Source organism: Fusarium verticillioides, chromosome 2, assembly GCF_000149555.1.
Source record: "Fusarium verticillioides 7600 chromosome 2, whole genome shotgun sequence".
In the NCBI taxonomy this organism is placed as follows: domain Eukaryota; kingdom Fungi; phylum Ascomycota; class Sordariomycetes; order Hypocreales; family Nectriaceae; genus Fusarium; species Fusarium verticillioides.
In genome coordinates this window covers 2,202,223-2,225,058 of record NC_031676.1, presented here as the reverse complement: position 1 = coordinate 2,225,058, position 22,836 = coordinate 2,202,223, and the positions used below count along the sequence as shown (strand labels likewise).

Genomic DNA, 22,836 nt, shown 5'->3' with positions numbered 1-22,836 from the left:
TGTCCTTTCCTAGCCCTTCTTATTTTATCTTTTTTCAAACTTTATCTAAGCTTTGACTGTGCATCGGAAACACTAGTCGAGTGGTTAAGATGGACTGCAACCCCAACTACAAGGATGCCGTTTGGGCATTCTATCGATTTGTGCCGTCAAAAGAGGCAAACATTGTGTTTGTAGTTCTCTTCGCTATAACGACGCTCCTCCATGTCTTCCAACTCTGGCGAACAAAAACGTGGTATTTAATCCCATTAGTTTTGGGCGGAGTCTGTACGTTTTGCCCGCATTTCAATTGGAACAGGGGCGCCGGGCTAACCAAGGGTACCCAGGCGAGGTTATCGGATATATCGGGCGGGTTTTAAACACCAATGAAGAGCCGGGATGCTGGACGATGGGACCCTACATCATGCAGAGCGTCTTGATTCTCATTGCGCCTGCGCTCTTTGCAGCGTCGATTTACATGATCTTGGGAAGAATTATCCTCTTGACGGAGGGTGAACACCACTCGTTGATCAGACGGAAGTGGCTCACCAAGATCTTTGTATTTGGAGATGTTGCGTCGTTTATGCTTCAATCATCAGGTATGAGTCATCAGTTAACTGTCTTTGTCTTTGTGTGAAGGATGGATAGAAATGCTGACTTTTCAGGTGGTGGTCTCATGGCCATTGCAGATCTCAGCAAAATGGGCGAAAAGATCATCGTTGGGGGCCTTTTCGTTCAGCTCTTCTTCTTTGGTTGTTTCATCCTCGTCAGCGCGGTATTCCACATTCGAATGCATCGAGACCCCACCCCAAGATCCTTAGAATCTCGCGTAAGGTGGCAGACATATCTCACGACACTCTACGTCACAGGAATTCTGATCTGGGTCAGGAGTTTGTTCAGGGTGGTTGAGTTCATCGAAGGAAATGATGGGCACTTGATGCGCAGCGAGGTTTGGGTATTTGTGTTTGACGGTATGCTGATGCTGCTGGTGTTGGTATGGATGAATTGGTTCCATCCTGGCGAGATCGGACTCCTGATCAGGGGAGAGAGAAGCATCACGAATGGACTTGAGCTGGTCAAGATGCGAGGATCGGGGAGAAAGAGACTCGATACCATGGAGAGTCTATCGTCTGAACATCGTGTTTGAGTTAAGGATAAGAGATTTGCTTTGCTGTAGCATCCATTGGATTGGATTGGATTGGATCATGAGATTCTGATGCTAAAATAGAATACCTAGTGCCCCCCGCGGCTGGAACCTTCCCCCTGTAAATCGAAAGCTTAGCGCATATACCAACCAATCACCCAGTTCCTCGCGTCATCCATCATCCCTGAGCCTGAGCCTGAGACGGACAAGACATGTCTCAAACTAACATGATGCATTCCAAGAGGAAAAAACACGGACCCAACTGCTGCAGTAGCTTCATGGGGAAGTACCTCGGGATGACAATTGACTTATCAACATGATAGCATTACTGTTAGCTCTTCAGCTGAGTTGATAAGAAGTGGCGCTTGGCTAAGGTGAGATGGGTTTATCTAGGTACCTTAGTCTAGCCTGGCTGTGCCTCTTTGTTCTCTTCCTGTTGTTCTTGTGTGAATATTCCTATCAATTGATCTGATCTTCTCTGGAGAAGCATCATCATGACTGTCCTGGGCGACATATTCACCGAAGTCACCTTCACTCGCGTCTTGCTCTTCGGCTCTCTCTTCTTGCTCGTATCATTCATTGTCGATCTGCTCACCCAACCGCGTTATCCTTCTGAGATCCCCGTCCTTGGTCACAGTTCAGAGAAATGGTTCTCTAGAATCAGGAATAGTCTCGCCTACTTCACCCAACACCAAGCCTGGATTGGCGAAGGCTACGAAAAGGTAACGCCTCCAACCCACGCTACCACTGCCCATTTTCTAAGAGAAATAGTATGGCAAGAATGGCCTTCCATTCATTGCTCCAGCGCCCATATCGCGACCTCCAGACGTCATCCTTCCCCGTTCACAAATCGCCTGGATGATGGACCAACCCGATCGAATCCTCTCAGCATCCCACGCCCACGACAAGATCCTCTACACAGAGTATAACTTCCTCGGAAAAGATCTCGCCGCGGAGCCCTTTGCGAATCGCGTCATGCACAAGTATCTCGCCCGTAACTTGTCATCAGCGATACCAGCGGTCGAGGACGAAGTCAACGGTGCTGTTGAGCATGCGCTTGAGACCATGATGAAGGCAGCTGCTGAGAAAGACGCCAAAAATGTCGACAGTGAAGGCTATACAAAGGTCAATCTCTGGGATCTTTGGCTTGCGATCGTCCCGCGCGTTACAAACCGTCTTCTCGTTGGCAACCCGGCATGTCAAAACCCTGACATCTTGAAGCCGATGGTGAGCTTCACTGACAACGTTGTAATGAACAGCTTCTTGCTACACGGCTTCCCTCAAGTTCTCCACCCGATTATTGGCCGTTTAATCACTATTCCAAACTATCTTCATTGGCGCAAAGCATCTCGTGTCTTACTACCAATCATTGAACAGCGCTTGAAAGATATGCAGCGCCAGGAGGCTGGCGACCCTGAGATGAAGAACTACACACCCCCAGAGGACTTTATAACTTGGGATATTCGTCTTGCGATGGCGGAGAAGAAGCCCTTTGAGCTCAATCCCATCGTAATTTCCAAGCGGCTCTTGCCAATCAACTTTGCTGCTATCCACACAACAGTCTTGACAGGCCAATCTTGGATGTTGGATTTTCTGTCGTCTCCACCATCTGTTCTTGAAACACTGCGCGACGAGATCCTCGAACACAAGCCTTCTGTAGGCCACTGGACGAAGCAGGCCCTTTCTTCTCTCGTACGCGTCGACTCATCCATCCGCGAATCCCAGCGTCTAAGTAACTTTGCCGCCAACCTCATCGAGCGACAAGTTATTGCACCAGAAGGTCTACATCACCCTGACTACGGGTGGACTTTGCCGCGCGGGGCATTCGTAACGGTCAACTTGCAGGGAACGCACCACGATGATGAAATTTATGAGGACGCCATGAGTTATGATCCCTGGCGATACTCACGCGTCCGTGAAGAATGGGAAGCAAAGTCGGCTGAGGAGAAGCAAGAAAGGGAGGACGAGGCTAAGAAGATCAGAGGATTAGGAATGGTGACAACTAGTGATGCTCACTTGGCGTTTGGGCACGGTCGACATGCCTGGTAAGTTTCATGGACATATATGAGAACCTTGATGCTAACATTGCGAAGTCCTGGTAGGTTCTTTGTTGCTCATGAGCTCAAGCTCATCATGGCTGCATTCCTTCTCAACTACGACATCAAGGCACTCGAGAAGCGACCAAAGCCCCAATGGATGGGCGCCACTATCATTCCTCCCCTGGACGCGTGCATCGAAATTCGACGAAAGAAATCAACATGATTAATTCAGCTATTTCAAAATCTAGCTGTACCCTCCGTGGGCCTCCCCGTCATTCAGAGTCACCCCGTTGCGCTTGTCCTCCATCAACCTCGTCAGCGCCGTCACCAACTTATCAACAGCCCCCTCAGACGTCTGATGATGAAACACGAGTCTGGCCATGGGGAAGACCGAAATATCCTCCTTTGCGCAATACTCAACGAATGCCGCGGGTGGAATCTCTACTGCTTCCAAGTCCAGCAGAATCATGTTGGTCTGAACAGGAAGTGTGAACATGTATCCCACTGCTTCGAGTCTCGCAGCAGCATCCTTCGTCATGGCGTGCACAGACGGAAACCTCGGGATGCTGTACTCGAGCGCAGATAGAGCTGCCGCGGCCATCATGCCCGGCTGTCGAGTGCCTCCCCCTAGCATTTTTCTGAACCACTTTGCCCGCTCAATAAAAGACTTCTTGCCGAGAATGACGCTGCCCATTGGAGCACCGATGCCTTTAGCTAGACAGATGGATATACTGTCAAAGCAGGCTGCGTAGGCCTTGAGATCAACGCCTTCTCCGATGACGCCGTCAAAGACACGAGCTCCGTCGAGATGCATGGCAATGGGCTTCTGGCCTTCCGGTACAGGGAACGAACGGACGTAGTCAGAGATGGCTTGAGCATCAGCTAGGGGTAGAATAGTGCCGGAGAGTGTATTCTCAAGAGATACGACCCTCGTAGGTGGGAAGTGAACTATCAAGTTAGTTACGCATCATACTTTAAGACAAATCAACATACTATTCCCATCAGCGATGATGTTCTTCTTAACATCCTCCAACGTCAGATGCACTCCGTTCTTTGCATGAACCGTCGTGACACTCGCCTGCGAAATCACCGGCAGAGCACCACTCTCCCAACAATGCACATGCGCCCTGTGATCCAACAGCACACTATGCGGCGGCTGGGTAAGATGCGTTCTCAAACAAATTTGGTTCCCCTGAGTACCAGAAACAGCCCATAGAGCAGCCTCCATGCCCGTCAATTCGACAAGTCGAGCCTCGAGAGCCTTGACAGAAGGGTCGCCTTCCGGATCATAGATATCGTCGTTTACCGAAGCCTCGAGAATAGATGTCATCATCTCTTCGACGGGGACGGTAACGACATCTGAGCGGAAGTCACGAGAGGCTTTCTCCCGGCTGGCAAGCAACTTGGCTTGGACTTTTGGGGTGAATGGGGATTCGGGGCTCGTTAGGGAAGGCATTTTGAGCTTGTGACGCTGTGTTTGATGGTGAGTGAGGTAGGAGAGTACTTTCAGTGGACTATCAGGATCTTTTTATCTTTATGTAGTTTATATGTCTTTGGTACCCCACATGTCATGAGGGGAATCTATGTCTGGCTGCTCTGCATTCGTTATCTCTGTGGTGAGTGTTGATCTGAAGTTTCCCGCGGGGATGTGTCAGTCCCAACTGCGAAACGGGGTCGTAGAGGATGTTGTGGACCTCGACTCTCTGGACGTAGTTCGGGATCTACTCAAATTCTCCTGAGAGTACACTGGACTATAGATACCCTGACTTACAATCCCCCCATGAAACTGTATTCACAGGTGTACTTGATCACCCACGAGGATGTCATAGATCATTACCACATCCAGTCTTACAAAAGTATTCCCTCTCATATAAGATAATAAATGCTAAGTCTAATATCCATTCTGCTTTATCTACTCCTCACTTTTGTGACTTGTTCGGGCATGTACTACGTATGCATGGCAGTCTGTCTATCACCTGGTATCCCCACAGTCGAAATCCGCGGGCAACTCAAAGTTTTCCGCGGTTGCGCGGCTCAACGAGGGCGACCAATTCTGTGAGCAGTGTTTACTCTACAATCTACTCCCGAAAGACAAGACAAACATTAATCAACTTCTCAGGTGCGTACTAACATCTTGTCTTCTTGGGTCTAGGGATGGATAATGCTGGCCGAAACATGTCAAACAGCTCAATAGTGTGAACAAAACCTTTGTTACTCGATAGATGCATTATAACTTAGCCATTGTTGCCTTTCATAGGCTCAGGCTCAAACACGCTCTCTATAACTACAAGTCAAACCCCAATCCATCTGTGTTTCCAAGGAAAATACCCCCGTTCTTCCCTTCTCTCAAAAGAGCACCAACATCCACTCTTCCGCCTGTGATATATCTCTCACTAACACCCAGGTTCACTCTTCTGCTCAACTCCTCTCTCAGTTGAGCCTTCAAAGCGCCCATTTCGGCCTTAGACAGGCTCTTGGCTGCCTGCTCCTTTCTCCTTCGTCCACCACCTCGACCACCCTTGCCACCGCTTGCGTTGACAGCCTCGAGATCTTCAGAGTCGTATTCTACTCCAAGTTCATCAGCTGCATTTCGCAGCCATGTATCGTCGCTGTGAGCCTTCTCCTTGGCTAGTACAGTATCGGCGATCTTCTTAGCCAGGTCCACGCGGGGTTTGAGACGCGATGCCATCTTCCGATCAATAAGGAGAGTCTGAATAAAGTGCTCTCTCTTTGCACCCGAGCTACGCTCAGTGTGAACTTTGCTTGCAAGGCGTCGTGTAGGAAGGACTTCGTCAGGTGAGCACAGGATCACACTCACGCCACTAGACTCGCCACGAGCTGTACGGCCAGACCGGTGGATGTAAGTATCCGCAGATCGGGGGACATGGTAGTGCAGAACTTGGTCAACCTGCTTAATATCCAGACCACGAGCGGCAACATCAGTAGCAATGAGAATAGAATTGCGAGCAGCAGTGAAACGCTCAAGTGAACGAAGGCGCGCCTTTTGTGCCATTTGGGAGTGCAGGGGCAGCGCTGTGAGGTTAAGATTCGAGAGAAGGGGTGTTAGGCGGCGAACAGCAGAGATAGAGTTAGTGAAGACGAGAGTACGGCGACCAGGGTTGAGGAGGAGAACGGTGTATAGATAAAGATCCTGTACAAGATTAGCAAGATGAGTCTGTCTGGTTTATTCTGAAAACTCACCTTTTCCATAGCACCACACTCAATAAGTCCTTCCTTCAACCCCTGAGCCATCTGGCTTACGGGGTTGACATCGATGAATTTAGGCTCACCCCTGAATTTCAAGCACTTCATCAGATAAGCCATCTTCTCCTCATCGGTTCCTGTAGATTTTCCCTTTCCAGCCAATTTGGTCTGAAGGTCCTTGTCGAAAGTTGCTGAGAAGACCAATGTCTGTCGTGCACTACTCTCATCCTCTTCATCTTCCTCCTCGTCCTCATCTGAGCTCTCTGCATCGTCGCCCGGGCTTTTTCCATCTAGAGCACCAATGATATCCTCAGCCTCCTTGAACTGGCCAACTTTAAAGAGCCGATCGGCTTCGTCGACAACAAGGAACTTGATCTTGGCGAATTTGCTTTGCAAAGCCCTATCGCCGCTGAGAACCTCCCATAAGCGACCCGGTGTGCCGATAACAATATCAGCCTTCTCCAACTGTCGCTGCTGCTTCTGGATACTGAGGCCACCTGTCACAACACACACGTACGGCGCGCTGGGAAGACCGTCACAGAGTGCCTTGAGATGATCACCCAATTGCTTAGCCAATTCTCGCGTAGGAGAAAGCACCACAGCCATAGGACCAGTTCTCTTGACACCCTGATCTTGCAGCTCCAGCCAGCGCTCAACCATGGGAATACCGAAAGCTAATGTCTTTCCTGAACCTGTCTGTGCCTTGCCAATAACGTCATCGCCAGCCAGAATCTCGGGGATCGTCTTCTCCTGAATCAAAGTCGGCTTGGTAAACTTGAGTTTCGCGATGGCTGAGAGGATCTGAGGTGATAGGTTCAGAGGAACCCAGGCCGCCATGTCGACGTCTTCTTGGTCTGCGTAGTCGTTTGCATCGGCCAACGCGCCGAACGTGTTGCCCCCGCGTGCAGAGGACTTTTGTACGACTTTCGAGGCCTTGTCCAACTGCTCGTCTTCTTTTTCGGCGTCACTGTTCTTCCCATCCAATTTGTTTTTGTGTTTGTTCTTCTTGGTCTTTTCTTGTTCTGCTTTCCCTTGCCCAGCCTTGCCCTTATTCTTCCCTTGAGGCTTCTCGCTCTCCAAGCCACCTTTACCACTGCCAGCTTCGCCGGGATTGATATCCCCGACCTCCACAGGGTCGTCGCCAAACCCTTCAAAAGATTCGTCCCCATCGAGAACTTCTTGTTGAGGATCGATTATGTTGCTCTTGACGCCGGCCACGAGGAATTGGACTTTGCTACCATCCTTGACCACGTCCACGCCCTCGATAACCTCTAGTCCTCCAAAGTCCTCGCCCACCGATGACCAAGCGAGGGCTGTAGCGTCGACGGCTCGGCGCGATTCTTTTCCGCTGGATTTCTTCTTGGAGATGTTCTTTGATCGTTTCGAGGCGGGACCGGTCGCAGTCGGAAGCTTGCGCTTCTTCGAAGAGGGGACCATTGAATAAGTTTGAGTCGCCTCTTCTCAAGGCGATATCCGTTTCGCTTTTCCCTGTTTCTTTCCGTTGGTGAATCAGCTGAACGAGGTTTCTGTTGTCGAGTTTGATCTCCAAGTCTGTAGGATGGTCCCCAATTTTTTGTTTTCCTCCGAACTTTTTCTTAGCTTATCGTTCTCGGCAAAGCTGGTGCCGATCCACCGACACCCCCACCAACAACAGGACATCAGCTGCTGGAAATTTCTTTGGTTCTCTGAAGTGATACTTATATAACTTGACTTCGACTCGACGGTTGCAACATTGAGATGAGATAAGCGGGTTTTCTATACCATCTTACGACACGAGGTCGGCCTTATACCACGACGATGCTCTAATCTCACTCTAAGCATGCTTTGAACAAAGTCATCACTAAAAGCCATTCTTAGAATTATCATTGCAGTCAATCTATCACCTATATTACAACGTTAGATGGCAACGGACTTAAGATTGTAAACTAAGGAAATGTATTTCTTTTTCCATTTAGGAATCCAATAAGTATGCGAGACATAATAATGCTGTTGTACCACTCCCAAATGAACCGTCATCCATTCTCTCATCCCCTTCAGTGACCAAAACACAATAATTACATGCCTTTTTCGTGTTGTACATTTCAAATATCCCAACTCCCGTGCTCTACTAATGCGCTCCGCGTGCTCGCTTGGCTCCTCCACCAACTTCCGAATCTCCTCGTGGCCGCTTGTTGCCAGGCTGGAAATCGTTGGCACCGGGGTTCATACCACCGCGTCCACCACCGCGGCCTCCTCGCCCTCCACGGCCAGCGTTGCCATGTCCACCCTCTTGAGGTCCACTGGCTGCACGTTGGCCAGGAGGCACATAAGCTCCACCCCTTCCGCGTCCGCCGCCACGAGGCATAGGGATGCCAGATCGGACTGGCTGTTGGCCTTGTTGTTGGCCCTGCTGCTGTCCCTGCTGCTGCTGTCCCTGCTGCTGCTGTCCCTGCTGCTGGGGTGCCTGCGTCTGTTGCTGACCGGGCTTAGCAGCGGGCGTTACACCATTTTCATTCTTAGTAGCAAATGGATTTGGTGCAGCCGCTGTTGCAGCGTCAGCTGGAACAGCAAACGGATTACTCGTCTTGGGGCCGGGAATTCCAGTGGTAGCTGGGGCTGCCGCTGCCGCCTGCGCTGGCTTAGAGTCTGAGCCTGTTTGTTTTTGTCCCGCCGGAGTTGCAGCTGGTATCCCCTGAGCAGCCTTAGCACCAGCTGCAGGTGTTGCAGGGGATGGTGATGGAGGCACGCCCGCAACCGAACCCTGCCTGGCCGGGGTAGGCTTTGCTACAACCGGAGTTGCCGGGGGGGCCACAGCAACCTTGGCCACTTCCCAAACCTCAACCACAGGCTTCTGAGGAGTTTCGGAAACAGCCTTCTCGACTACACCAATCTTGGCATTGGCTGCTCTCAGCTTGTTCTCGGCCATGTTGATGCGTAGGGTTGACTTCTTGGACTCCATGAGCTGGGCTTGATCCCTAGCTGCGGCAATCTTGGGTTCATACTCGGTTTTGAGTGCTGATTCCAGCTCCGCTTTGAGTTTGGAGCTTTCTATCTCAAGCTTCTTCTTGATGTTGGCAGCAACAATGTTCTTAACTGTAGGGTTAGTCGCCAAGAATTGTCGAATGCCAGTATCATCGAGCTGAGACAGATCAGTTTGTCCAACGGATGAAGGCGTTGCAGGCACAGCAGGGGCTTCTGTTTTGGCTGGTGTTGCAGGGGGTTGATCTGCTGGCTCAGTCTTGGTGACATCAGTGTTTCTGGCTGTGGGGTTTTCGGCGAGCCAGATCTGCTTTTCTTGCTCGAACTTGAGCTTGAGATCCTCATCCTTCTTCTTGTATTCCTCTTCCATCTTGCTTCGACTCTCCCTCAGCTTTGCGTTCAGAGTATCCCGCATCCTGTCTGAACGTTCTTTGATAGTCGTTTGAATCCTTGTCTCAACCTCATTAGCCTTCTGTTCAAATTCTGCAGCCTTAGCCTCGGCAGCTGCAACTCTCTCTTCCAAAGCCTTCTTCTCTTCGTCGGAGATACTTGAAGCAGGCTGTTCTGTGGAATCGGAAGCTATGGGCTCCGCAGGGGTCTGCTCGGTAGTTTGAGCAGAAGCATTGGCAGTGACCTCTTGGAGTTTCTTTGTTGCCTCATCACGCTCAGAAATAGCAGTCTGCAACTCATTGCGTAGAGATTCGAGCTGTTGTTCTGCACCTTGCTTCTGCCCATTGATGGCCTCTAGCTCCTTGCGAGCATCAGCGAGCTGTTGCTCAAGCTGAGCAACAATATCGGAAGATACGGAAGCTTCAGCAGGTTGGGCAGGTTGGGCGGGAGTAGGAGTAGAGTTTGCAGTCTGAGCCTGTTGTCGTAACTGCTCGACCTCCTTCTGGAAGTTTTGTATTTGTTGTTCAAGCTCAGACTTCTGGTTTCTCGATTCCTCCGCCTCCTTCTTGGTACCTTCGAGCTCACTTGTAGCTTTGTCCAAGCTCTCTTGTAGTTGGTTGGCACGCTGGATGGCCTCGTTCTTCTCTCCGGTAAGTTTCCTTGATCGTTCCTTGGCCTGCTCAACAATCTTGGCGCGCGTGGTACTCCAGTTGTTTCGCTCACTTTCCATAGATGTTTCGAGTTCGGTGATCTTGGCCTTCAGGGGCTCCTCACCTTGCTTCAAAGCATCACGTTCAGTTTCCAACTCGGTGATCTTCTCCTTAAGCTGCTCCATCTCAGCGGGGTCAACTCGTCCATACTTGGTCAGAATGCCCTCAGTACGCTTCTGCCATCGGTCGCGATCATCCTGGATTTGCTTGATTTCGTCCTCGAGGAAAGACTTCTGAGTCTTGAGCGTGTCGATTTCAGCCTCCAGGGGTTGAATACGGGCCTCCATCTCTTCAATCTTCTTGTTCTTCTCGCCGATCTGGTCCTTAAGTTGCTGATTCTCGTTGCGCAATGTCATACTGCTTTCGCGATAGATATTGAGCTCATTGAGCTTCTCCATGAGGTCCTGATGTGTCATTGAAGTACGACCACTCTGGGCAGCCTGTGTGCGTTCTTGATCAAGCTTGAGACGTGCCTCATCTAACTGTGACTGGGTATACTCAAGTTGTTGCTGGAGCCGCTTGGCCTCTTGAGCCTTGAGATCATACTGAACCTCGAGAATCTCCTTCTCTCTTCGGAGGTAAGTGTTGAGTTCCCGGAGACCTTCACTGGCGTCTCCCAGGGGAACTGGCGACATTCTTTCGTCCTCCTCTTCTCCGCCGCTTCGCTTCTGTTGAAGAGCGGCAACTTGTGTAGACAGGGCTTCTAGTTGTTGGTGCAGAATCTTGTTCTGGGAGTTGACATCTTCTCTTCGAGTCTTGAGCTCTGCCATCTCCTGCTCCAGCTGCTGTCTACGTTCCTCCCAAGAGCTTTCGCTTTGAGCAAGGGTAACCTTAGCAGAGTCCGCTTCTGACTTGAGCGATGCGGCCTCGCTCTTGAGTGTATTGTATTCAGTCCGTAGTTGCTGAACAAGCTTAGCAGCCTCAGCATGCTTCACTAGTTCCTGCTCGTAGTCTTGCTGGGCCTTGGAGGCAATTTCAGCTTGAGCGCGTAGGTCTTGCTGATGGAAGCGAGTTGCCTCCAGGTGCCTTGCGCTCTCCTCTTTCAGTCGGTTCACCTCCTCTTGTAATATGGACTTCTCATCCTCATATCGTCGTGCAACCTCACCCTGGGAGTCACGTAGGCTAGAGAGCTCGGTGTTAGAGCGAGACAACTCCGCCGATAAGTCCTCTGCACGCTGGCTAAGCTCCTTGATTTTGGCATCTTTCTCCTCAATGATGGCCTCCATCTCTTGTCTGTATTGTTCTTGTGATCCCCGTAGATCCTCAAGCGCTTCTTCGTTGGCCTGGCTGAGCTCTTTGAACTGCTCAGCCTGGGTCTTCGCGTTCTCGAGATGGGTATTAGCCATGTCCAAATTTCGCTTCAGGTCGGAGATCTCGACGTTGAGATCCTGGATCTCATTTTCGAGTTGCTGTTGTTGCTCGCTAACCTCAATAGTTCCAGGTCGGGGCGTAGGTCGGGGTTGGAGTCTTCCAGCTCGTTCCTCGGCGTTTCGTAGCTCAACCGTCAGCTCATCAACGCGAGCCTGAAGGTGATCTCTGCTGGTCTTAACAGCGACATGCTCCTCACGAATCTGGCTCAGGCTTGCCATGAGTTCGTCAATTCGCTTTTGTGACTCCTTTGACTCGAACTCCTTCCTAAGTTGCAACTTTTTGGTTTCCTCTGCTTCGTAAGTGAGCTTTCTCTGGGCGTCGCTCAGTTCCTGCTCGAGGCTTTCAATCTTGGCTTGCGCTTTGCGTCGGGCTTCCGAATCAGCCATGTTGCGCTCATTCTCGATCGATTGCTGAGTTGCTAACAGATTGTTGAGTCGATTCTTCTCCTCGATAAGGTTCTCGTTGTCCTTGCTTAGTCTATCCTGAATGTCCTTCCAAAGCTTCTTCTCTGCCTTCAGGTTCGCAGTCTCATTACGAACGCTATCAAGCAAACCTCTGGCTTCGATGAGTTCTTCGGCAACCTGTTGCGTCCGAATATCTTGCTTAGCAGCAGTCTCAGACAAGGTCTGCGCTCGCTTTTGAAGTTCATGGTTCTCACTTTGGAGTGCCACGAAGTTGGTGTGTAACATTTCACGCCTCTCAGATTCAAGGCGGGCTTCGGCGTGAAGTTTAACCTTGTCGGTCTGTAGGCTGTTCCGTTCGGCTGAGAGAGCATCTATCTGATCGCGCAAATCCTTACGAACTCCGTCCTGAGCCTCGCGGTAGCTGTCGTATTCAGACTGAAGCTTGCGCAGTGCCTCGTTGAGAGCCTCCGTTTGCTCAGTTGCCTCAATGCTGGCCAAGGGCAATCGCTCGCCACCAGCAATGGAATTACGCATCATAGATGCTTCATCACCGTGAACACCCCGTTGCTGCAAAAGCCTTCGGAACATGTCGCGCTCTGTCTTGAAGCTCTCCATCGTCTTCTTGATAGATCTTGCCTCATCGGTCATGTGGCTAAGTTCCTGCTGAAGCTTCTCAACCATGTCGTGGTCTTGCTTGGCCTGGTGCTTCTCTGCGAGTGCTTCCTCGCTTTCGAGTTGATTGGCAAGCTCCCGAGTAATGCGAAGAAGGTCTTCGTTCTTGGTCCGCAGAGAATCAATATCCTTGAACACCACCAGCTTCTGTGTAATGAATTGGTGGGTGTCGGACATATCTGACAGCGCCTCCTCTGAAATCTCTCCTTTCTGTAGTTGTTGAAGTCGGAAAGTCTCTTCATCGGTGAGTTGGTCCGTACCCTTCTCCATGGCGTGGATCTGGAATAACAACATGTTTATTTGGGTACCAAGATCTCGAAGTTGAGTGCGCAGAATATTTGTTTCAGACTGCGAGGTTGCGAGTGCGCTCTCTGCTTTCCTTGCTGCTCGTTTTGCCTTGTCTCGTTCCTCAAAGCTGTTTTGAGACAACTCTGACATTCGAGTAATCTCTTCACGAAGCTGTTCAGCTTCAGTTTGAAGATCTTGGATCTCGGGGGCCTTTGCTTCTAGAGCAGTCATCATATTGTCGAGCTCCTCGGAGAGCTGAGCGTTGCGACGCTTTTCAGTAGCAAGTTGACCCTTAACTTGGTACAGCTGGTCAAGGGCCTGTGTGGTGGTTATCGCACCCTTGGCTCGCATAGAGGGTGTGAATGGGGAGGAAGGTCGCATCAAGGAGCCGTTGGCACGAGGAGTTTCTGGTGCAGACTCGGGTGGCGGTGCGTGCTGCTCCATACGAGCCTGAAGCTCGTCAATTTCGGACTGAAGTTGGTTAATGCGTTCCTCCATTTCACTCGTAGTCTGGCGCTCTTGCTCAAGCTCGGTTCGAACGCGTCGGAGCTCGTCCTCGTAGTTATCGCGAAGTCGCTCCTTTTCGCGTTCAAGATCTTGCACTCGTTCTTGGTGTTTCTTGCTCAGCTGGTTAGACATCTCAACCAAACGTTTCTGGGCTTCAAGCTCATGCTTATAACTCTCGATTGTCTGCGCAAATGTTCCTTCCTGGTTCTGGACCTTCACCAAAGCTTCATCCGCCTTGGCTTGCATGGCATCGAGTCGATCGCGGAGCTGTTGCTCTGTTCTCTTGAGAGAGTCGACCTGAGACTGAATGTCTTCATTTTGTCGCTGGAGCTCGGCAATACGGGAGCCCTTTTCCTTTCGGTACTTGAGGCCCTCCTCGCTCTTTGTCTTGAGTTCATTCTCTAGCCATTCGCTGTTCTTTCGGGCAAGATCGAGCTGTTGTTGTAAGGATTCTTCTCGGTACTTGGCGCTATTGAGTTGGCCCCGTGCGTTCTGCTCTGATTGCTGCAGTGCAGTGATCTCGCGAGAAAGCTCGACATTGCGCTGGTGCTGCTTCGTGAGTTCTTCAGTGATAGTCTGATCGCGCTTGTTGTTGGATTCAATAATGCTCAAGTTGGTTCGGTTCGAAGACTGAAGGGTCTCAATCTTGTCATTGAGGGCCTTGATCTCAGCATCATAATCCGATTTCTTAGATTTGAAAACTTGAAGTTCGTTCTCGAGAGATTGTCGCTTCGTTTCTGTGGGGCAAGCGGATGTCAATAACCATCTGACTTAGTTTCGCACAGTCTGTTAAAACATACCTTCGTCCTTGAGCTGTTGTCTAGCCTCTTCAACATCTTTGAGGGCCTTGTCCGCAGTAGCTTTGAAAGTTTGCGATCGCGTTTCAGAGCTGCGCACCGCGTTCTCCAGTTCAATGTCGGTCTGGAGCTTTTCAGCATAGAGGGTATCAAACTCGTGCGCTTTGGCTGCAACAGCCTGCAGAACAATGTTGACGAGCTCAATGGTCGGTTCTGTCGTCAGAGACGCGATAACGGGCTGGTCGAGGCCGAGGTGGCCTGCGACGTAGCCAATGTCCACGTCTGCGGCCGCCATGGTCGAGGTCGGATCAGGTCAATAGCGCGATACTCGTCATTACCGCAGCTACGCGCTCGAGGATGAAAGCCAGATTAAAAAAGAAACCCAAGTCCACGTCGGTTGTCGCTTCGATATGTGTCTATCAGATCAACAAATGAGGGTGAGACGTTGATGAAATTCTCCGACAAAGGAAATGGAGCCTTTGTTGTTGGAGAGACTAGGAAATTTGGAGCTCCAAAGCTGAGATGCAACACGCCAACGTTTGCTACCGGGGAAGCAACGTGCACGGGCCAGCTGCAGGTGGAAGCTGCGTTAGTACGGCGCCCAGTTTTTCCGGTCACTGCCTGCTTACCCTACACTTCGAGCCTCAAGCTTTAATATTGTAAACATGAGGCAGTGTAAGTAAGTCACTTACTGATGCATCTCTGCTCTAATTAGTAGGCACTTTATAAAGAAAACCGTGAATTAACCTTGTAAAGTGAAACCACATTGTGTTGATTGATCCAATGCACCTACGACCGATGACGTTATAATCTAAAGTCTCGTCCACCTCTTTTACTGAAAAACAGAACCACAGGAAGATTTGTATTGCAATTTGTGCAACCAACCATACAAAGAGAATGGAGAGTCTGCTCGATCAGATACAATTAAAAGGTTCTTAATAGCATTGAAACTACAAATCTGTCTGGTATCCATTAACAACCCGTGATTGAATTACTTACTCGTATTACCAAGAAGCAACCATAACGCCAGTTTTTAAAGCCATTGCAAGAATAGAGGAGATCAATATTCTTCTATCGGCTTCGTATATTAGAATCCAGCTCATAAGCCTCCACAGGCCCTGACTGAAATCCCATTCCATGAAAGCCAGAATATGCTGGCGCAGGACTCACCGGCGACACATAGTCTGATTGTGCCGGTGAATGCCCCCAGTTAGACTTGGCAAGGTGAGCTTGAAGCTCAGCTGTGGGTGCATGGTTAGGAGGGAGCTCTGAAATGCCTTGTCCTCCACCTAGTTCTGGCTTGAAAGAAGTGGTCGATGACAATTCGGAAATAATAGGTGGTGCAGTGTGACCCTTAATATAAGCACTATTACCCATGAGCTCTGGATGTCCATTATATTCTGGAGGCCCGTCGGCATTGTTGGATAGTTCTTCGCCTTTGGCTTGACGTTGACGCTTTCTTCGAATACAGAGGAATAGTCCGGCGCCAAGGGCGGCCACCACGACAGCGCCAGCAACTCCTCCTGCGATCGGTGCGATACTCGTATTCGATTCATCATCCTCCTTATTCTCATGGCCAGGCTCAGACTCTTTCGCAGTGCTAGAACTAGAAATTACAGTTGCGCTAGCTGAACCAGTCATTCCTGGAACTGTTCTCCCTGGGCCAGCACCTGAACTAGCAGTTGGATAAGACTGAAAGATTGATTGGCTGACGGTAGCAACAACCAAACTCTCAGCGGCGCTGCAATAGTACCGAAAGACGTCGATGGCGGATGTAACGTTGGCAATGTGAGTGCTATCGCAGTAGTCCTTGACTCGCTCAGTCAAACTGCTAGAGATCATCTTTGACATTCCTGATTTTATGCAGATGCATGAAGCCAACTCTTGAGGACCGTCTCCACATAGCCAGGAGCTTTGCTACACTGTTATCAGAGACATGATGGCATATCGAAATATTGGGACTCACCTCCATAACTGCGGAAGCTATCCCGGACTGGGCACATTTGTCGAGAGACTTGAAATGCGGCATGGCTGTGATGTAGTATGACACTGGCAGTATCAACATTAGAATGCTTCCATGAGATATGATTTGAGACTCACTATCTCCAGGAGGCCCTTTCGGGGGTGCAAAAGACGTTGTGCCGTCGTTCATCTGACAGAATTCGCTGTAGAAGTTTTGGGCCGAAGTGACGTCTCCGTTGTTGGAACATGAGTATTTCACGGCACTCTTGAGTGTTGAAGTAATATCTTGAACAACATCTTTCTTGCTACAGACACACGGCGCGTTCAATTCGGCAGCTTCAGGGCACCTTGACGACCCCTGTATTCATGTTAATCAGGCCAACCCCCCATCACTGGAGTTTGAAAGGTTTCATACAATATTGACCACAGCGTAGGATAATCCCGACTGCGCGCAAGGCGGGAGATATGCCAACTCCGGAAGATCTGTTATATATGCCTCCACGATGTTCTTGGTTGGCGAAAAGAAAGTGATATGTTCCTCCTGGTTGCAATACTTCTTCATCAGCTTAGACACACTTGATAGATCCTCTGTCGCGCTGGAACCGCAGCTGTATTCTATATCGGTCGAGATCGATGAGGCAACTTCGTCCATTCGAGTCGAGCAGATGCATTTCTGCAATTCGGTTTCTGAGTCGCCGCACATGGTCGAGTATGTCTGCATGCCGACATTGTATGAGATTGCGCTGGAAACACATGGTGCCTAAACAGTCAGTATTGCGCTGATGCTCTTCCCAGGTGCCGTACCAAGTAGGTAAAGATCTCGAGGTCAGTAACGTAAGAGACATCTTTTGCGGTAGTCAGGACAGCCAAGCCCAACAGGCCGATCCACGAGAGGCCGTGTAAGTGCTTCATTGTACGGAGTATAGACCAACACTATAACAAAAACACCAAAAAGCACAGAAAACAACCGAACAAAGATCCTCACATTCAGCTGCGCACAATACAGCCGGAACATTCCGTCTCGAAAAGGAGCCCTTCATCTTGTCAGCAGCAAGACTATCCTGCAAAATTCCCTATTCTCCTGGTGTGAAGCCTCAAACAACGCCTCTCGAGTCTAGATACAAATTGGGCCAGGACCCCTGAGGTTAGCTGAGATAACTTGTCTAGCTTGTACAGCACACCATCAGTTGCATTTCATCCCACCACCCGAGAGCACAGTGAGTCAGGTCCTGCATCTCAGCCAAGAATAGAGTTATCTCATGCTTAAAGAGAAAACTACTCGGGTGAGACAGCTGCTGAGAGTTTACAGACGAAGTGTTTCATAGTTGAGGGTGCGTGCAGAAGAGGTCGACTCAACCATCACAAGACGACGTGGGCTTTTTCTTAGCGCCCCTGGGCTGCATGCTGTTTGTTCGACCAGAGCAACAGACAAACGATTTAATTTCCCTTGAATAGAGAGGTTGAGTCTCACCAATTTATATACTGAAACCAAAACTGGATGGAGATGGAATTATCCTTTAATCAAGATCTCAATGTTTCATACGGATAGCTGATTCAGGTCTCACATGCTATTTCCAAAGGGTGTTTCGATGACCAAAAGCATCGTTCGTCTCAACTGGTCTCAGTGGAGGTCAAAGCGGTACCTGAATTGGGAATAAGGACTTTACCCATCCAGCCATCCAATCCCAGCCGGTGGATGCATACTCCTGATTGAGCTAGCCCCCGCGCCACACGGATAGTGACTGAAGCGCACCTCGAACCATTGGCTCTCCTGAAATGACCTCCAGGCTCAGTAACTAAGACAATGCCAAGGATTGGGAATCATTCACGACATGAGACGAGTCAGCAACGAGAGCAGGCGACACGACAGCGCATACTGCGAGTATGGTGATCATTTGACGAGCAGGTGATGGAATAGAAGGTGATCAACTGATTTGATAAAGAGCTTGTTTTGCAGTGTCGATAGAGTTACCCGAACATGAGTCTGGCCAGGTCTCGTCTTATTGGCTGGGTACGTAACTTTCCAGGTTCTCCGGCTCTTAAGACCGCGGCAGTTAATTTTCCCTCCACCATGACGTCGACTTTTCCCTTCAATCCGATCATATCTCGATGTTGCAACGACGGATCTTGGGTGATGTCAGAATAGCGACGATCTAGCTTCAAGACAAGGTGTTTTCCTTGGTAGTGTTTTATTGTTGTTGTAGACCTCCAAACTTTGAAGGTTGCATCAAGAGGAGCCATCCAAATTTTCATGCCGATCACTCAAGAATTGCATGGCCATGGAAAGTATGTATCAAAATTATTTGGTAGATTGTTCGTTGCTGTACTATAGTAATAATATGGTAGCTGTTATCCCTCAGCTGTGATATTGGTGGTATCCCGTAATCCGTAATGTCCGGTGCCATTGCATACATGTCCATAACGCCTTGCTAATACTCAGAAAACATAAGAAACCATTATGTGGCTAGTATGGCGGTTGCTGTGAACTTAGCTAGTGTTCAACTCCCGCTTAATAAAAAAAAAAGCAGTGTAATATCAAAGACAAAAAGAAATAGTCGTAGAGTGGTAATGTGTAAGCGCTTATAGGACGCGCACAATCTTGGGAACACGATACCGCGAGGGGCTGTCGTAGTACTCGCTGATCATACCGCCCTGAAGACCCATAGGTCTCCGGGGAGGTAATCTTCCGTTGACACTCTGGTCTCGTGCGGAAGCTGTCTTGCGCGAATCGCGGCTATGCTCACGCTGATTTTGTCGCTCTGAGGAGATTTGGCGAGAGCGTTCAGAGTTGTGTGTCTCAGAGGAAGAAGTCCTGGAACTGGCGCGAGATCGGGATCTTCGAGGGCTTGCGTGATCCCAGCCAATGGGCTCTTCTGAGATTTCGTCAAGGAGATCATCATCGCTGTCCTCTTCGTCGCTTTCAGGGTGGAAGGTACTGTTAAGAGTCTCCCAGAGATCAAGACCAAGATCGTCCCAGATGACGACGGCCTTGAATAAACGACGGCAGGCTTGTGTGCCAGCAGTTTTGTCGAGCCTGGCAAAAGACTCAAGCTCGCCTAGGCTGGGTAGGTTCTCCCAGGCAATGGAGATCTGATCGGATTGGTCCTTGAAGGGGGATCGCTCAAGGTAGTAAAGGAGGAAGTCTGAAGTTTCGGCCTTGGTTGCGAATTCAGCTTCCTCGAGAGCTTGTAGGCGGAGCTTCTCCTCTTTGTCCTTTTGCTCTTGCTCTTGTTGCTGCCTCTGCTTGCGTCTCTTGGGTACACCAAAGAGTGGGACCTTGGGGACGTTGGAAGTGGTTCCTCGGGGCATCGTTGCGGTGTTGTGAGTTGGTGTTGGCTAATGTAGGGAGGTATAGTAAACGTTGTCGAGGTGCCGTATTGGTATATATGGCTGAGCCAGGTCGGATGATGAGCTGGAGGGGTAGGAATGGGTTGTTGGTCGACGGGGAAGCAAACAAGACAATATGCGTGTCAGGTTGTTGCTATTAAAGGATGTTTATGCATGCGTGTATGCAAGGTGAGAGCACAAACACGACCCAAGCTTGTTAGACGTTTCAAGAGACCAGCTCGTCGAAGCTTTTGGATTTAGTACCAGTACTGCTCTTGAGAGATGCAGCTGGAAAGCAGAATGTCTTGAAGGGAAGAGCAAGATGGGAAAAGCTGAAATGGTAGGGGTGCTGGCAGATGGATATATGAAGAATTGGATTGGATCGAAATGAATGACACCCTGGGCCTTGTTCCTGGTCCTTTTTGTTTGTCTTTTGTTGTGTTGCGCTGACTAGCCGGGGACCGGGGGGTGTAGGTAAATGTGATGAGGATCCGCGGCTATTTTGGTGGCAGAAGTGAGGTAGCCCAAAGCCCGTGCTTGTACTGTAAGGTACTGTAATAGGTGGTAATTGTATTCTCGGTTTCGGAACTTCGCGGATTGGTTGGTGATCGTGGAAGAGAGAGATCAGCTCGTTTGAGAAACGGGGGAATAGATGATGCTTTTAATATTCATTGTTTCTGGCTGCTTGCTTTTTCTCTTCCGACCCCTTGGCTCGTAAAATCTACTCCTTTCAGGTTGAACGTGCTGTTTTAGGCTGGGCTGGGCTGGGCTGGCCTACTGCAGCCGCCTCAGCCATCAGCTGTAGCCTGTAGGTAGGTACCTCCTCTAGTGCAGGTCCGTAATAATTCCATTTACCAAAAACGCCAGAGCGGATCCGTGTCATCATTGAGAAGCATGCTGGAGACATGGCCTGGAGGCGCCCAGCCTGGGCTTGCGATGGCTAATTTAGTCGCAACGGTGTCGGTGTAGGTGGGTGAGTAGGTTACCTTAGTACCCTACCTAGGAGAGGAAAGAAAATACAGAACCTCGATCCTAGATGACAAAAAGACCTAGGTAATATAGTATAAGCTTAGGATAACTTTTGATGAGTTTATTTTGGCACCCCATGGTAAGGCTTGCTGTTTTCTTGCCCCCCGAGGCCTACTCACTGTCGTGTACTATACTGTATTGTATGGAGCAGTGTAGGTCCGAGGCGGCCCAGAGCCCAGTACCGACTGAGTTCTGCTATTGTAAAATGATCACCCACTGATTTTCCCCTTGCCTTTCCCAAAAGTCTGGCCTGCCAAGAAGAGAAGCGAGTAAGGCGCACCAGTCACCAGACAGAGTGAGGCATCAGCGGGTTTACCTGAACTTAGGTACGGTAGCGAGTTTTGATCCTTGTCCCGTTTTGTCTTTCATTGTGGTTTGTCTCACCCCGAGTTTGGGGGTTGTTCACGAGGATGCTTCGTGATGATCAGTCGACAATTCTATTGGTTTCGAGACGATACAGTACGGTTACGAACAGACGGTTCAACATTAGCCGGCTGGAGGGGCATCAAAGCCAAACCGTACAGTAAGTAAATCCGGAATAGAGGCTATTTGCTTTTCCCCAGCTCCCGCTCAGCCCTTGGACTGTTTGAAATGAGTTGTCTTGTCAAGTGGAGGCAACAAAAAACCTAAGACCTCTTAACTACGGAGTAAGTCCAGACAAAAAGACCTAGGTAAGTTTTGTATGCTTTCTTATGACTCTGGACTAGATTATTTTGACACCTTGAGTAAACGTCAGAAGGTTTCTTGCTCCCTGAGGGCTTGTCAACGTTTGTTCATTTGAATTGACGTGGTTGTCAGACGGTCCCTGATCGGCATGTGAGTTCGCCGAACCCTAACCCAACCAACATTACGAGCCCGGCAATGTCTCGTTTTGCCGGGTTACGGGTTAGCTCGTTGCCAGAGGAATGCGGTACTCGCTCGAATCACCGCTCTCTTGTCTTGTATTGTCTGGTCTGTCTCGCCTTTCGATTGTGAAGCTTTCCATTGTAAAACGCGAGGCGTTGCTGCTCGTCATGAATTTTTGCCCAATTCTCCGCGGAAGCCGAGTGACCGAACGGATACTGTTCTGTTTGAAACCACTGTTTGCTGCAGCCATTACGGTCTTGGAAGCCTGATTGGTTATCGCGAGCAGAGACAATAAGGCGCTATTTCTGTTAGGTGCAGCAACATCAGGATTATTGTGAGTGTTCCGTGATTCCGACTCCGTCCCGTCATTAGTGTCTGTACCCGCCAGTTCCTAGTCTCCGCTGCAGTACGATCCCGCCCGTGCGAACGAGCAGTCCTGGCCTGAGGATGATTTAGATGGATGGATGTACCTGGTCGGCCCGTCAAAAGGAGGCACGGACACAGATGGACAGGTCACGCCAGCGGCCAGCCAATACTACTGCACCCTAGGCACCTCGCACGGTTGGGGCACCCTTGGGATTGCTCATGATAGGTCGGCTTCTGTTCCGGAGGCATAAATGGGACAAGGCAGGGGAAGAGACGAGACGAGGCGAGACCCCAAAAGCAAGTGACAAGTACTTTGTAAGGAGCCTGAGCCAGGAGAGAGAGAAGAGAGGAGAGGGAGGGCTGAAACGCCAACAATTGGTAACATTCCCCATGTCCCAGGAACCCGGAACGAGAACGACAACCTGCCTTTTTCCCGACATCGCAAACTAGGCCCTATCCTGTCGGGGATGTAACTTTCAGTGTCCACGCAATCAATCACTGAACCGCCAACGCCAAGGCTTTGAAACTGTAGCCTCGCTCTACCACGGCTAAAGCCATCGAGGCGCAACTTTGTCCTCAATAAGTACACCATCGACCATGTGGCACTTGACTCGTCAAACTCGCGTTGAGGCTTTCAAGTGCCCATTCAGAATCCACTCACCACTTCTGGGCACTCCCGCTTTGCTCAAACCAGAATGCGATCTGCACATCCCCAGCTCGTACCGCGTCTGGACTCCCAGACTAGACCCGACCCTTTGAGGCTATCCCTAGCTATTCTTTCACGCCAGTCATAGCTTCTATCTTGATATCAGATCAGATCAGTTGCACTAACAAAACCTCAACCAA

At 49.9% G+C, this 22,836-nt stretch overlaps 7 protein-coding genes across 9 annotated transcripts; 2 read left to right on the top strand and 5 right to left on the bottom strand.

The window, feature by feature from the left end:
• Nucleotides 1-89: 89 nt before the first annotated feature.
• FVEG_04254 (hypothetical protein) lies at nt 90-1,293 on the top strand (the record flags this gene model as incomplete). 2 transcript variants are annotated; one of them, XM_018892035.1, is made up of 4 exons in its annotated part: nt 90-264; nt 324-575; nt 642-810; nt 865-1,293. In XM_018892035.1, 4 exons carry the CDS (start codon nt 90-92, stop codon nt 1,121-1,123), a joined length of 855 nt encoding a protein of 284 aa, XP_018748646.1. In that variant the 3' UTR covers nt 1,124-1,293. The 2 variants fall into 2 exon arrangements, with proteins under 2 accessions (XP_018748646.1, XP_018748645.1); XM_018892034.1 differs by having other exon boundaries at nt 642-1,293.
• Nucleotides 1,294-1,408: 115 nt separating this feature from the next.
• FVEG_04255 (hypothetical protein) lies at nt 1,409-4,751 on the top strand. 2 transcript variants are annotated; one of them, XM_018892036.1, is made up of 4 exons: nt 1,409-1,450; nt 1,514-1,842; nt 1,892-3,165; nt 3,214-4,751. In XM_018892036.1, the coding sequence occupies exons 2-4, from the start codon at nt 1,615-1,617 to the stop codon at nt 3,380-3,382; spliced, it is 1,671 nt and encodes a 556-aa protein (XP_018748647.1). In that variant the 5' UTR covers nt 1,409-1,450; nt 1,514-1,614; the 3' UTR covers nt 3,383-4,751. The 2 variants fall into 2 exon arrangements, with proteins under 2 accessions (XP_018748647.1, XP_018748648.1); XM_018892037.1 differs by lacking the exon at nt 1,409-1,450 and having other exon boundaries at nt 1,478-1,842.
• FVEG_04256 (threonine aldolase) lies at nt 3,361-4,615 on the bottom strand (the record flags this gene model as incomplete). Its single annotated transcript, XM_018892038.1, has 2 exons — nt 3,361-4,107; nt 4,153-4,615. The coding sequence occupies 2 exons, from the start codon at nt 4,613-4,615 to the stop codon at nt 3,404-3,406; spliced, it is 1,167 nt and encodes a 388-aa protein (XP_018748649.1). The 3' UTR covers nt 3,361-3,403.
• Nucleotides 4,752-5,352: 601 nt separating the features above from the next.
• FVEG_04257 (ATP-dependent RNA helicase MAK5) lies at nt 5,353-8,018 on the bottom strand. The gene is made up of 2 exons (XM_018892039.1): nt 6,361-8,018; nt 5,353-6,310 (listed from the first exon to the last, which is right to left on the bottom strand). Exons 1-2 carry the CDS (start codon nt 7,798-7,800, stop codon nt 5,444-5,446), a joined length of 2,307 nt encoding a protein of 768 aa, XP_018748650.1. The 5' UTR covers nt 7,801-8,018; the 3' UTR covers nt 5,353-5,443.
• A 190-nt stretch (nt 8,019-8,208) lies between these two features.
• Nucleotides 8,209-14,982, bottom strand: FVEG_04258 (hypothetical protein). Its single transcript, XM_018892040.1, has 2 exons — nt 14,464-14,982; nt 8,209-14,400 (listed from the first exon to the last, which is right to left on the bottom strand). The coding sequence occupies exons 1-2, from the start codon at nt 14,753-14,755 to the stop codon at nt 8,471-8,473; spliced, it is 6,222 nt and encodes a 2,073-aa protein (XP_018748651.1). The 5' UTR covers nt 14,756-14,982; the 3' UTR covers nt 8,209-8,470.
• Nucleotides 14,983-15,531: 549 nt separating this feature from the next.
• On the bottom strand, nt 15,532-17,334 carry FVEG_04259 (hypothetical protein; the record flags this gene model as incomplete). Its single annotated transcript, XM_018892041.1, has 5 exons — nt 15,532-16,377; nt 16,427-16,509; nt 16,561-16,780; nt 16,838-17,182; nt 17,227-17,334. The coding sequence occupies 5 exons, from the start codon at nt 17,332-17,334 to the stop codon at nt 15,532-15,534; spliced, it is 1,602 nt and encodes a 533-aa protein (XP_018748652.1).
• A 1,668-nt stretch (nt 17,335-19,002) lies between these two features.
• On the bottom strand, nt 19,003-20,360 carry FVEG_04260 (hypothetical protein; the record flags this gene model as incomplete). Its single annotated transcript, XM_018892042.1, has 1 exon — nt 19,003-20,360. The coding sequence occupies exon 1, from the start codon at nt 19,729-19,731 to the stop codon at nt 19,003-19,005; it is 729 nt and encodes a 242-aa protein (XP_018748653.1). The 5' UTR covers nt 19,732-20,360.
• Nucleotides 20,361-22,836: the final 2,476 nt, after the last annotated feature.

Excerpts from the sequence above, each read along its gene's own strand:
- FVEG_04255 (XM_018892036.1), top strand. The coding sequence starts at position 1,615 with ATGACTGTCCTGGGCGACATATTCACCGAAGTCACCTTCACTCGCGTC. Across the intron at positions 1,843-1,891 it reads TTGGCGAAGGCTACGAAAAG|TATGGCAAGAATGGCCTTCC; the intron begins GTAACGCCTCCA and ends TAAGAGAAATAG. Across the intron at positions 3,166-3,213 it reads GGGCACGGTCGACATGCCTG|TCCTGGTAGGTTCTTTGTTG; the intron begins GTAAGTTTCATG and ends AACATTGCGAAG.
- FVEG_04257 (XM_018892039.1), bottom strand. The coding sequence starts at position 7,800 with ATGGTCCCCTCTTCGAAGAAGCGCAAGCTTCCGACTGCGACCGGTCCC. Across the intron at positions 6,311-6,360 it reads AGTGTGGTGCTATGGAAAAG|GATCTTTATCTATACACCGT; the intron begins GTGAGTTTTCAG and ends AATCTTGTACAG.
- FVEG_04258 (XM_018892040.1), bottom strand. The coding sequence starts at position 14,755 with ATGGCGGCCGCAGACGTGGACATTGGCTACGTCGCAGGCCACCTCGGC. Across the intron at positions 14,401-14,463 it reads ACAACAGCTCAAGGACGAAG|AAACGAAGCGACAATCTCTC; the intron begins GTATGTTTTAAC and ends CTTGCCCCACAG.